Source organism: Neolamprologus brichardi, chromosome 22, assembly GCF_056152115.1.
Source record: "Neolamprologus brichardi isolate AB-2024 chromosome 22, ASM5615211v1, whole genome shotgun sequence".
Classification (NCBI taxonomy): Eukaryota; Metazoa; Chordata; class Actinopteri; order Cichliformes; family Cichlidae; genus Neolamprologus; species Neolamprologus brichardi.
In genome coordinates, this window is record NC_142124.1 from 4,346,863 (window position 1) to 4,360,788 (window position 13,926).

Sequence of the window (13,926 nt, forward strand, 5' to 3'; positions counted from 1 at the left end):
TCATTATGTGTCATGCCTCCTCAATGATCACTCCAGGCAGTACACTTAACCACAGTTAATGTGTGTGTGTGGTACGTGCACATTAAAGGAACAGTCTTTTCCCTCTAGTTTATAGAAACATTTAATTTAAAGTATTTCAGATTATACTCCTTTCTTACTGGGGTCCCCTTAAGCTTAGCTCAACTGCTACCTGCACACTTCCTTTGGCTGGTGGATGGAGACGAAGAAGAAAGAAAATAGTTCCTACAAAATCTGCAACAACAAGATTTGTGGGTGTTTTTGTGTCTGAGTCATGACTCTGGAAAGAAACAGTGCTGCTGAGTTTTTCCTTTCATTATTATTTCTTTCTGGTACCACAAGGCCGGGGCTTTTTAGTTCCGCTATACTAAACACAAAGGACATCTCGCATCAGCAGATGTCACCAAAATCAGGCAAATCACTAAAACAGTCCACATAGATACATTTCACTATATCAAAGCGTAAAAAAGCTAAACATTGAATTTACTTAGGTTCAATTCCTTAAAGTCAGATGTTTAATCAGTGCAATGCATGACTGCAATGATCAAATCTCAACCTTCCTTTTATGACACTTTCCAAATAAGTTCAATTCTGTTGTATCACAGACCTACAAATCTACATTTGCGTCACTAAATCTATCGTGGAAGAATGTGTACTATACAGTGGAAAAGCAATACTTGTTGTCAACAGAAAGTAGAGTCAGACTCTAGTGGCGCTTGAGTAGTCTCCTCATACAGTATGCTGGATCCCAAATGTCAGAAATAAACACCCTAGTGTTCCCATCTGTGTAAATTAGCCGTTTCTGCTGCATTGTGTCACAGGAGGAGCTAATAAATCAATCGTTTGTTTTCCTTCCAGCATGGTGGTATTACAGTTACAGCCACAGGTACACATCAGGCATCGCAGCATCTTCTGACAAATAAAAATATCTCTGCAGTGCTCGATGAAGCCTGCTTCGCACTTCAACAGTCTCACCCTCCCCTCCACCTCACCTCTGTCATTCCTCCTCCTATCTGTCCCTGTGTTTTCTTTCCCTCCTCCACCTCCTTCCGGCATCCCCGTCCAACTCCTGTTATGCTCCACTACCTCCACCATCCAAACCTCCAGCTGTCTCCTCAGCCAACTCTTCTCTTATCTCAAAGTTCCCCTCCCTTACCTTTCCACTTCCCCTCACTTCCTCCCTCCCACTACACCATCCATCCCCTTTTCATTCCTTTTGATACCTCCTGTTTAATCTCATCCTTCTAGTCATTTCTTCTCTCATCACTTTCTTCTTGCATCCGTTTTTCACTGCAACATATGCACAAAGTATTTCCATGACCCCGAGCTGAACTTGCAAAAACTGTACTGGCAGTAACAGAAAATAGACGTGCAACAGCTAAGTGATCACTCTGCCCTGGACCTTTGGGTTAACCCTGGACCAATGCCAAGGATAAAGATTGCTGATGTTCCTGTTTTTGGCTGTCTGCTCTTGTCCCTGCTGAGTGCAAGAAAAAAGTCCTGATATTGGTATCCAATTCTGCACAGTCCACATCTCGATTGTGTCTGAAAACAGTCTATTAACCTTCTATCTCTTTTGAGTGAACCTCAAGGCTGTAAGCACTGATGGATATTCATTGTGTTGCTTGTGCCAAAAAAAAACAAAAACCCAGTAGATTAGCAAATATTTCTTCACCTTTCAGTCTGTCACAACACAAGGCCTGCAGAAATCATTTACCAGTTCTCCTTGAGCACACTTTTGTGAATTTTTAACAAATTGCACTGATTAGTTCTCCCTTCTCATGTGAGAGTGCACAAATCAGTGAGATCAGCTGCTTCACTGTGGCTCAAAATGAATGAAAACATTCATGTGCTTATTTCTCACTTCTTACTGGTACTTTTGAGCATTTTCTTTACACCTGGCAGGGATAAACTATACTTATCCAAACCATCGTTAGGCATCTTTGGATTTAAATTCATGCGTATTATTTCAAAGTAGCAAAAGAGTGAGCAATCTGAAATCTTTTCATCTGGGATCGACTCCAAAGCAAAAACAAGTAGTCAGTCTGAGCATATGAACAACACATGGTTTACCACAATATATTCTGGTACGTCCTGTACTGCAGTGTGGGACATTTTTATCAGTCTCCTAAAAAGTCTCCTAAAACTTAAACTGAATCCAGGCAATTACAGATGAAAAAACACTATTGACAGCACAAAGGGGGGGCGGGTCCTCAAAAAATGATTCTCAACTTTGAGATGAGTGAGAGTGACCGATTAGGAAAAGTTCAACGGTGAATAACTATCAGTGCAACAAGCAAATCGTTCCCTGAGTGAAGAAAGATTTAATCCTGCTGTGTGAAAGTCCCCAACCCCAACCCCAACCGGTCGCAGCAGATGGCCCCGCCCCTCCCTGAGCCTGGTTCTGCTGGAGGTTTCTTCCTGTTAAAAGGGAGTTTTTCCTTCCCACTGTTGCCAAAGTGCTGCTCATAGGGGGTCATATGATTGTTGGGTTTTTCTCTGTATCTATGAAGCGCCTTGAGGCAACTTTTGTTGTGATTTGGCGCTATATAAATAAAATTGAAATTGAAGTCTTGAGCCAACCCTTAGTATGCTAGACTTTCAATAGTGGCTGCCTTTTCACTCATTTTCAGTGCAGTCCTTGTATCTGGCCATTTTAAGGGTTTTTTCTTCTTTATTTTTGTTTTATTCACTTAACACTATAATGTATAATGTGTTAGTCCCTATAGGGAAATTGCTCCTCTGCATTTAACCCATTCACCCAGTGAAGCAGTGGGCAGCCACCAATGCAGCGCCCGGGGAGCAGTGTGTAGGGACGGTACCTTGCTCAGGGGTACCTCAGGGTAACCGTTCAGTGGAGTCGAACCCCCGACCTTCCGATCATGGGGCCACCACTCTACCTACTGAGCTATCCCTGCCCCCACACTAAAATATTCAAACAAAAAAGCACATCATTCAAACATGAGCCAGTGTTATGTTTAGCATAAAATAGTGACAAGCATAAAATAGTATTATTGTACCAAGAAGTTGATTCGTAAAGAACTATCAGCTGAAACTTGGCATATCATGACACGTTGTGCTGTATGTTCTTTGAAACTGTTGATCTAGACAAACAGAAGACAAAAGGCCTAAACTGAATCTGTTATTTTCTCAAGAAATAATCCAGCTAAGACTGACGCGGGACCTAAGGATGTATAACAGTGAGTGTCTACAGGCATCTGTAAAACACAGTGACTGGCTCTGTCATGGTTTGGAGCTTCATTTCAGTCAGTGGTTTTGGATCTTGTCAGTGAATCCAAAAAAGTACCGTTAGATATTGATCCACCATGCAACAGTATCTGGAAACCCTCAGCTTCATTTGACAGCATGACAAAGATCCCAAACACACTTCCAATGATTCATGCTTGGATAGAAAAGCACACAATGGAACACCATCGGTCACAGTTTGGTCTCTCCAGAACTTAGACCTCAAAATTAATATTAAAACAGTGTGGGATCATCTTAACAGAGAACGGGAGAAAAGGCTTGCTTAACCCTTTAAGACCTACCATAGAACCAAGTCCTCCAGAGCTTATATTATATTTTTACATGCTGCAGAGCCATTTTTGGGAGCATTTCAAGTTGCTATACATCAATACAACCATTACAGCCTAAACTTTAATAATATGTATGCATTAAGTGCATAGTAATTACATAAATTGCAAAAAAGTGCAATAAACTACAAAAAAATTGAAAATCGCTTTTGTTTTTTTAACATATATTTCTAGTTAGAGAAATTTAAGAGGCTTATCCCTCAAAACTGTAAATACAAAAAAGTTGCACAAAATAGTTTCCCACCACAGGAAATTTATTTATTATTTATTTATTATTCTTTTATTTTTGAAATACACCATTTTTTATATACTGCAGGAAAAACGAAAATAAATATTATAATGCAAATTTGCAAAAAAGCAGCATATGCATCAAAATAAACTATTTCCAGCAGTGCAATATGAGTCCTAAGCATCCCAGAAACGACACAGAAAGTCATAAAGTCAAAGATAACTTTTAAAAACACCAGTATAGGCTCATGAGGCCCTGATGGTAAAAAACTACATTTCTGCAAAAATGACGTCACTTCTGGTTTCGGGCAGGTCATGGCGGACATGCGATAGTTCGCTGACGTCTATTCCAACGTAGATCGGATCAGCAAAGCGTGTTTCTGGAATATTATGTTTGTGTTGCTGCAAGCGCTTTTTATGCAGTTTTTGCAAAGCTATATGTGGAAGGAAACTGTGACCGAGGACAAGCTGATGGCATAAGATGCAAGTACAACTCCTCCGGTTTCATATGCAAAAAAAAATATTGCGCTAGCTTACGTGGTTGCAGAGCTACCGGGATTTAAAAGTAGTTGCGCAAAACGGAGCGTGCTGCTCTGACCGGTTTTAAAGGGTTAAGGGTTCAGGCTGTGTTGAAAAATGAGGGTAATCATAAATACTGATTTTCAGTGGTTAGGCTACAAAAACTGTTTTTGACTTGTATACTACATTATCAGTTATGTTTGCATAAATTGCTGCACTTATTTCCAATAAGGGGTGACTCAAGACTTCTGCACAGTACTGTGTTATTTTGCATAGTGTATCAATCAAACTTTACTTAATGCTCTGTATTGGGCATGTAAGGTACACATCTGTCAATTAATGATAAGTATTCACTGAAATTACACAATAACTAGTATCTTTAGAGAAAATATCCTATGTTCTATTTCTTCTACATAATTTCTATGATTTTACATTTAAATATCCTAGAGTTTTTATGTGCCTGATAGCAGTAGGTTGATTACTATTGTTGTTGAATGAGTCTTCCCTCTTACCCTGCTGAGAGCCAGGAGAAAGTCCATCCCGCCCGATCGCTTAACACAGTGCCGTAGTTTCCAATACACCAGATGCTCCCAGGCAAACACCAAGAGGCTGAGGCCCATTGCCACCAGCAGCATATAAAAGACCCCCGCCATGTTGTCAATGTCCAGTTTACTGCTCATCACCTGACAGACAAGGAGAGAAAGGGGAAAGGTTATGGGAGGACAGGAAAGTGTATTTATTACCAACAAGAACCAAAAACACTGACAACAGCCAGTGCGACCCCTCAGTCTCCTGGTAGACTCGCCTATAGTGTTGGTTTCAAAATCCTACAGTACGTCAACTTGTTTTCAAATTATTCACAAAATCTTTAAAAAACCTGGATCTCTGAGGTTCAAACTCACCAGAGATTTTTAGAGATTATATGCTATCAATTGGAAAATCCCTAATTGCAGCATTCTTGAGTTATTGCATTTATACGATTTTTTTGAAAACTTGACCTCTGACCTATGGGTTTAGGCCAGGGGTGGGCCATCTCAGTCCACAAGGGCCGGTGTCCCTGCAGGTTTTAGATGTGTCCTCAAACCAACACAGCTGATTTAAATGGCTAAATTAGCTCCTCAACATGTCCTGAGGTTGTCCAGAGGCCTGGTAACCAACTAATCGTGTGATTCAGGTGTGTTGACCCAAGATGAGATCTAAAACCTGCAGGGACACCGGCCCCAGTGGACTGAGATTGCCCACCCCTGGTTTAGGCCACTGAGATTCGAACTTGTTCAAGTTTTTTCGCAGATACACCTATGCTATCAATTTGACACTCCTGCGTTGCCTCATTCCCGAATGTCTGTGCTGTCCGCCCGGTAGGGTGGCAACAATATCTCATCAGCCTTTTAAGGCTGAGGGCTAAAAAGTTCTACACATCTGCCCATCAAAAGATAAACACAACATGGTTTTATTCTTAATTTCTTAGGGTCAAACTTCCCACACTGAGTTCTGCTTTCTCATTATGAGGCATGAAAGAAAGCCATGCAGACCCTGTACCGCCTGGAGGAAATACGAGTGATGGGCTATATCTGGAGGCAGGCTCAGCATGTGGCACAGAATAGGGGTAAACTCAGGGAACATAATGTGGTCTTACTACCACACACTGACTGAGATAAGAATAGCAACATTTTGGGGCATGTTGGGGAAAAAAATCCCATATAAATGATCTCAACCCGTGTAAAACCAAGAAGAGCAGTGGAGACATGTTTTCTTTCCTCATCAACACAATGTTCACTCACTAACTGAACCACTTTCCTGTCCTGTTTCCCCAAATTAAATTCAAGTTGAAGCCATTTTGACAGTGCACATTTATGTGCATGTGAACATAATCAGAACAGAAGCAAACTGAAGATTGCAGAAACTCTGAAAGCAGAGCATGGCGACAATATTGAAATGACTATTTTTGAATAAGGTAAGGTTCCTGCTTTTTTAGTAGATATGAGAGATTGAGTTAGTCCTGTGATTTTAGCCATTTTTATCATACATACTTTTCTGCCAAAAGGAATAAATAAATAAACACCAGTGATTCCCTGGTTTGGTGTTTGGTGACGCGAAGCTCATTTTGAAATAGCTGAAGAGGATATATATTCATCAGGTTAATGGAGAAAAGTTGTAAAACATCATACCTCAATCTTATCATTGTGGCAGATGCCCGACAACCAGAGACGCTCCAACATATCAATCTCATCTGGAAGAGAAAGGGTAAGGGGAGAAAAAGAAGATTAAAATGAAGGGAATGTAGGGAAAAGACAAGAAAAACAAGAGGTTTAAGGTTCAGTGAAGAGTGCCATACAGCAGGGACGAAAACGGGGAAAGGGAAAATAAAAGTAGGAAGTGAGGAAGATAGTAGAAAGGAGAAGAATCATAAGAGAAGGAAAAAGACAATTAGGAAGAAGGATTTAAAAAGAAGAGTGTAAAAAATGAAAGTAAGAGAAAAATAATATATAGAGAGGATTACCACCCCTTTGTTATGAGAGCAAGGTGTTTGATCCCCCGAGGGAAGAAAGAAGCAAGAGAAGGAAAGCTGAAGAGGCGAAGAGACAGGAGATGAGAGGAATGGAGGAGTGTATTGTTACGACTAAAATATAGAGTAAGGAGATGATGAAATATAGAGTGGAAGAAAGAAATGAGAGGAGCAAGCGAAGCTTTGTTTGTATATTGTTAAAATAGGAATGACAGATGAGACTGATTGGAGTTAGCAAACCAAAGAAATAAATATACAGCTGTGGGCAGATGTTTACATAGACACCATGGACATGGATGTCATGGTAATTTAGGACTTTTTGAAATACAGCACTTTAGAAAACAACGATTGGTTACAAAGTTTGAATTTATTTAGGATTTTCTCTAATCCACACAGGTGTAAAGGTATACATATTGCTTCAGATATATACATACACCCCACTTGATTTGGTTAAATGTATTTGGTAGCCATCTACAATCTTGTGGCATAATTCCGACTATTTGAGCACACTTCTTGGCAGAGTTGATAGAGTTTCCTAGCATGTGCTTTACCCAACTTCAAAGCTTAGGCCTATAGGGTTGAGACTAGGTTTTGGTTAGCCCATTTTACCCATTCCAAAACCAGTTGAGATGTGTGTTTGGGATCACTGTCTTCCTAGAACACTCAGCTCTCTCCAAGTCTAGTCTAGCTGTTGATTTAAACTTAAAGCATGCAGAGGCAGTCCTATTAAGGGGCGACCATGGCTCAGGGGGTTGGGAAGCGTATCTGTAACCGGAAGGTCGCTGGTTTGATCCCTGGGCTCTCTGTCTGCCTACTGGTGTTGGCCAGAGGGGCCGATGGCGCGATATGGCAGCCTCGCTTCTGTCAGTCTGCCCCAGGGCAGCTGTGGCTACAACTGTAGGTGCCTCCACCAGTGTGTGAATGTGAGAGTGAATGAATAGTGGAATTGTAAAGCGCTTTGGGTGCCTTTAAAAGTGCTATATAAATCCAATCCATTATTATTATTATTTCATCATTATTCCATTCTCTTTGTGGAGCCACTGATATCAAAACAGCCCCAGATAATGATGCTACCACCTCCATGCTTGACAGCTGGTACTGTCACGAATCGCTGTATGGCAGGCAGGAGATTGGACCCAAAATGCAGGACTCACAACACACGGGAATAACCTCAAAACTAAACAAGGCAGGGAAAATAAAAACTAAACGTCACTGAGAGGCACACAAGGGGACACACCACATGAGGGAGGACACAACAGAGGACTCAGGGAGATGCTGACCTAAATTCAGCGCGCATGCGACAACCAGCGTGCAGCCTGTTACAGTCGCTCCTGCTTTTTCTCTTAGTTTAGCTCTGCTTTCTTATGTATTTTTTTTTTCTGACTTGTATTTTCATCCGTTTATTATCTTTCACTCAATCATGTGGATCGAGAGAGTTTTTGTTCTTCTGGTGGCCATGGAACTATTACTTTTATCAAGGAACGGGACCGCGGCACATCTCCTACATGCACGGACTGTTTACTCCAGAGATCAGCTGATCGCCCTGATGCCGGCCGGCTCGCTGGCCAGACCCGCAGAAGTACCAGCTGAGATTTGGAGAAAAACACATCGGGGATGCAGAGGTCAAGGACAGAAGAGAAGAAAGAAGAAACCGTGTCTGCCGTCTTTCGTAATGGGAAATGTGCGATCGTTATCGAATAAAATCGACGAGCTCTCAGCACTGGTACGGAGTCAGAGGGAATACCGAGAGTGTAGCCTGATGTGTTTCACTGAATCATGGATGCACCAGGACATTCCCGAGGAGAATGCTTCCGTGGAAGGCTTCCACACTGTTCGGGCGGACAGGGACAGCATCGCTAGCGGTAAGCGGAAAGGAGGTGGGCTTGCTGTTTTAGTTAACAACCGGTGGTGTAACCCTGCCAACATAACAATCAAAGAAAGGATTTGTTGCCTGGACATTGAACTATGTGCTGCAGGACTCAGGCCGTATTATTTACCCAGGGAATTATCTCACGCCATCTTGGTGGCTGTTTATGTTCCTCCCTCTGCTAACATTCAGACAATATGTGGACTGTCCCACCATTTTAGACCTACTGTATGCTAATGTCAAGGATGCATACAGCTCCTCCTCCCTCCCCCCACTTGGTAGGTCAGATCATAACCTGATTCACCTCACCCCACGCTATGTGCCAATTGCGAGGAGGAAACCTGTGACCACGAGGAGTGTTAGGAGGTGGTCAGAGGAGGCCTTAGCGGAACTACAGGGCTGTTTCGAGGTGACCGACTGGGAAACACTGTGAGCCTCACGCTGAGGACATCAATGGGCTTACTGAGTGTATCACAGACTACATAACTTTCTGCACCGACTCCATTGTTCCAGCTCAGACTGTTCATTGTTACCCAAATAACAAGCCGTGGGTGACTAAGGACATCAAAGTCCTCCCCAACGACAAGAAGAGGGCAATAAAGAGGAGGTGAGGAAGGTCCAGGTGTTACTAAAGGACAAGATCAGAGAGGCTGAGTCTGCAGAGGGACCCAGTGATGTGGAAGACATCATGCCTCGTCCCTATTCCAAAGACGCCACGTCCCAGTGGCCCCCAGGATTACAGGCCCGTGGCACTGACCTCCCACATCATGAAGACCCTGGAAAGGCTCATCATGGACCAGCTGCGACCTATTGTCAGACCACATCTGGATCCCCTTCAATTTGCTTATCAGCCTCGTCTCGGAACAGAGGACGCCATCATCTACCTGCTCAATCGTGTCTACACCCATCTGGACCAGCCGGCGAGCACTGTGAGGGTCATGTTCTTTGACTTTTCCAGTGCTTTCAACACCATCAGGCCGACCTTCCTGGGTGATAAGTTAACAGCGATGCAGGTGGATGCTTCTCTGGTGTCCGGGATTGTTGATTACCTGACAGGAAGACCACAATATGTACATCTCCCACAGTGTGTGTCTGATAAGGTAATCAGCAACACAGGGGCACCACAGGGGACTGTCCTCTCCCCCTTCCTCTTCACCCTCTACACCACAGACTTCAGCCACTGCACAGAGACCTCCATCTTCAGATGTTTCCTGATGACTCTGCGGTGGTTGGATGCATCAGCAGGGATGATGAGACAGAGTACCGAGCTGTGGTCGACTCCTTTGTCACGTGGTGTGAGCAGAATCATCTGCAGCTCAACGTGGCAAAGACCAAGGAATTGATAGTGGACTTCAGGAAGACCAGGAAACACTTGACCACTGTTTCAATCCAGGGGGTCAGTGTTGACATTGTGGAGGACTGACAATAAACTGGACTGGGCTAAAAACACCACAGCACTTTACAGGAAGGGCCAGAGTCGTCTCTATTTTTTGAGGAGACTGAGGTCCTTCAACATCTGCCAGAAAATGCTCAGGATTTTCTACGAGTCTGGTGTGGTCAGTGCGATCCTCTATGCTGTTGCATGCTGGGGGAGCAGGCTGAGGGTCGCAGATGCCAATAGACTCGATAAACTGATCCGTAAGGCCAGTAATGTTGTGGGGATGGAACTGGACTCCCTCAAGGTGGTGTCGGAGAGGCGGATGCTGTCCAAGATAAAGACGATGTTGGATAACACCTCCCACCCACTCCATGACATGCTGGTCAGCCACAGGAGCACGTTCAGTGAAAGACTGAGATTACCAAAACTGACTTTCTGACCACTGAACAACACAGGAAATCATTCCTGCCTGTGGCTCCCTGTACAACTCCTCCACAGCTACACCCTTCATGCACATGTTCTGTTTCAGCTATTTATTAATACTGACTTTTATGTATATATATACCTGTATATATTGTGCTATTCTTAGTTAGTGTATTCTGTCTCTGTTAATGTTTGTTTATAATGGAGCTCTGTAACGAAAAATAATTTCCCCTAGGTATTGTTGAGAATAGATTCCTTAATGTACATCAACGTTAAAGAGAATATAGTTGTGATTGCTTGCAACATTATAATATTGTGGTAATGGGTGTAAGGATACAAAATAGAAAATAGGCCTTGGATGGGAACAAAGAACTGAGGTGCAGGGCAGGAGGACAATCAACCCCCACCCCCAGGACAGTAGCAAGAGTTACTGGGGGGTGAGGAGCAGACAAAGGGCAAACGGGCACTACCATAAAAGGAGATGGGGGTCAGGGTGTCAGCACCCTTGGCCACTGTACTAGTGTATTTCCATTGTGGGGGTGTTTACTGTAGGGGGGAGGAGACCAGAGGTTATAACTGTAACTGTTGTGTGGAGTTCTTTAGATCAGCCTTTAGCATAGGACTGCATAGGAATGCAGTGCGCTGATCTCCAGATGCATCTGTAAGAATAATGGGTAATAAAAGGATTGTGTAAAACATGGAAACATCTCAACGTGATCTCTACCAGGACCAAAAGAATCGCAGAGACCGGCGTTGTCTCGACAGGATCAATAAAGTATTCTGATTCTGATTTGATGAATGCACAGAGGGATAACAAGGAAGTGAAAACACACGAGGAACACAGCTGACACGAATAACCATAATGAGACAGGGGAGGCTGGACTGAACAGAATGAACATGCATGCAAACACGGGACCTTTGCAATAAAACGGGAATCATGATGTGGGAGTGGAGGAGAGGAAGCGAGGGAACACGAGGGAGAGCACGGACATGATGCGCTGAGGAAGGATGGAAAACATAACAAGAAGGGAAACTCACACCCCAATATAAACACAGACACATAGGGAGACACAGAGGGCAGAGACACAGGGGGGGATCTAATAAACGAAACTGAACAACCTAGGAACCATAAAATAAATAATGAACAAAATAAAACAATACAAGAAAACTAAGAATGCTGAGATGTACATGTATATATTTGACCCTGTGTTTATAATGTTGGATTAGAGAAAATCCGCACCCATGATGGGTGCAAGTAAACTCTGGAGCACATCTGTATATTTATGTAATGCAGGATAGAAGCGATTTTAATCACCACAATGTAAATTTGACATGCTATAGAACATCTTACAAACAGCTAGTCAACAAACCCGTATACTTAAGTTGTACTACAGTTGTTATTATACGCAAGCACATGAATGCAAAATGTGCACGAACACTAAGAATAGGCTCAGGAAATAGGGAAAGGGAGCAAGAAAAAGATTTAAAGGATTTAGGAAAAGATTTGCAGCAAAAGTTATGAGATCGAAAAGGGAAATTGGGAATTAGAGACAGTGACTGCAAGAGACAGGAGCCCTTTGAAGCGGGCTGTGAAATGGCCTGGTGTCTACACCGAGGGCAGAGCGATGCGACAGCACATGGGAGATGAAAGGGGGAAATGCAGACAAACATTACTCGTCCTATTCAAACGATCAAAAACGTGCACACTCGTGTGATACACACTTTGAGCTCCAGCGTAATGGGACTCTCAGCGCTGGCTATTAATGCATTAATCAAAAAGACGGAGGCAGCGGGGAAGAAATCATGCTTTTCCCTCCCATGCACACACACTCATGCAGACAGATGTGCGTGACCGGGGTGCAGAGGTCTTTTAAATCTAGCACACACACACACTGTTTTGAAAATACACTCGGAATGTGGAGGTTCCAATTCCCAATCCTCACTGTTACAATATTAATCGACCTGTGGGTTAATTAACCTTGTCTGAAAACCTTTCCATAAAGCCCTGCCACATGGATTAGTCTCCGCCGTGTTGACTAAAACATCAAATCTGAAAGGAAAAAAAAAAATCTGGGTCCAGCGTGAAGGATCGTGTGCCACGTTTCACTTCGCCAACAGTCGTGGAGGAATTCAAATGTTCTCTGACAGCTGAATTAAACTGAGCTCAACTCGATCGACCCTTCTTCCTCTCACCCCACTTCCTGCGCAAATCCTCACAATAAAGGCTAATACGCATGTTCATCCTGCGTATGGCTCGCTCCCATAATCTAATTCATCAAGTTTCAATGAATGTTCAGTTGATTTCTCTCCCTCTGCCCGGCTCTCTGCCTCGCTCCCTTTAAATACGTTAATCGTGGCAGTCGGGGCTGCATAAAGCTGCTCTTTGGGAGAAATCTTCCCTACAAAGAGCTGACAGACAGGCAGAATTTCCTCCTTTACCTGCGCGGAGGAGGAAAATGCCACGGAGTGAAGATGGAGAATCGTCTCAACAAATGAAAGGAGCAGGCGTGCAAACCAAGACAGACCATAAAATCGAATCCGTGTTTCATTCTGCTGATTTTTGGCAGTTTTGTTGTGATTTGGGAACAATTCAATTTATGCTATTCCTTAATATTCTAACCTGTGCCTCTATAACATCAATGGCTTTATGTTGGTGTGCAGTGAGGAATTAAGCTCCTTTATTCTTTAATCCTCTCAGGGGCATAATAAATATCCCCTTTATCCAATCTGTGCAGAAATAGCATTAAGAAGATTGTATTATGACCTGGGGCAGTTTCATACTTCACCTACAATATCTTCTAAAGCAGTCAAATAATAATAAAAATAAAAATAAAACTGTGTATCTGATCAATTCCAAGTTTTTTGTGTGCATAAAAACTATAAATAGCATAACCATGGACACACTCTATAATGTTTAGTTGGCTCCTAAACACACCTAAGCACAGAGGTGACAAACGAGAAGCACAAATATAAGTTTTGATCATTTCTTTATAAACCACTGAAGAAATGCTTCCCTTTCTTCATGAGCTTAGGCCAGGAAAACTGTATCGGTTTGGCTTTCAGTTTCTTTTTCCAAATCAATGCTAATGCTGTCATTGTGTAATACGGAGCCCCGCAGGGGACATGGGAGAAAAAAAAATTAAGACGGACTTTTGCGAGATCTCGCAAAACTTTTGCGAGATCTCGCAAATCAAACTCGGGATCTCGCAAAAGTTTTAGCCGCATTCTTCCCATTAGCTTGAAGCTAACGGGAGGTCAAGACCTCCCGTTAGCTTCAAGCTATCGGGAGGTCGAGACCTACTACAGCCGGGAGGAACACCGCTTTCCCGGCACATCGTGCCTCGACCTCCCGGTCGGCTTCGAGCCAGCGTCCGAAGAATGCGGCTAAAACGTT

The 13,926-nt window shown here is 43.0% G+C and overlaps 1 protein-coding gene across 3 annotated transcripts in view; it reads right to left on the reverse strand.

Moving 5' to 3' along the window:
• grin2da (glutamate receptor, ionotropic, N-methyl D-aspartate 2D, a) overlaps positions 1 to 13,926 on the reverse strand; it is a 316,625-nt gene that overhangs the window by 10,453 nt on the left and 292,246 nt on the right. For all 3 annotated transcript variants that reach the window (XM_087834864.1, XM_087834866.1, XM_087834867.1), the window contains exons 17-18: positions 6,527 to 6,588; positions 4,871 to 5,041 (exon numbers count right to left, since the gene is read on the reverse strand). In XM_087834864.1, coding sequence (XP_087690990.1) covers positions 4,871 to 5,041; positions 6,527 to 6,588 — 233 coding nt within the window. The remainder of the gene's footprint in view (positions 1 to 4,870; positions 5,042 to 6,526; positions 6,589 to 13,926) is intronic.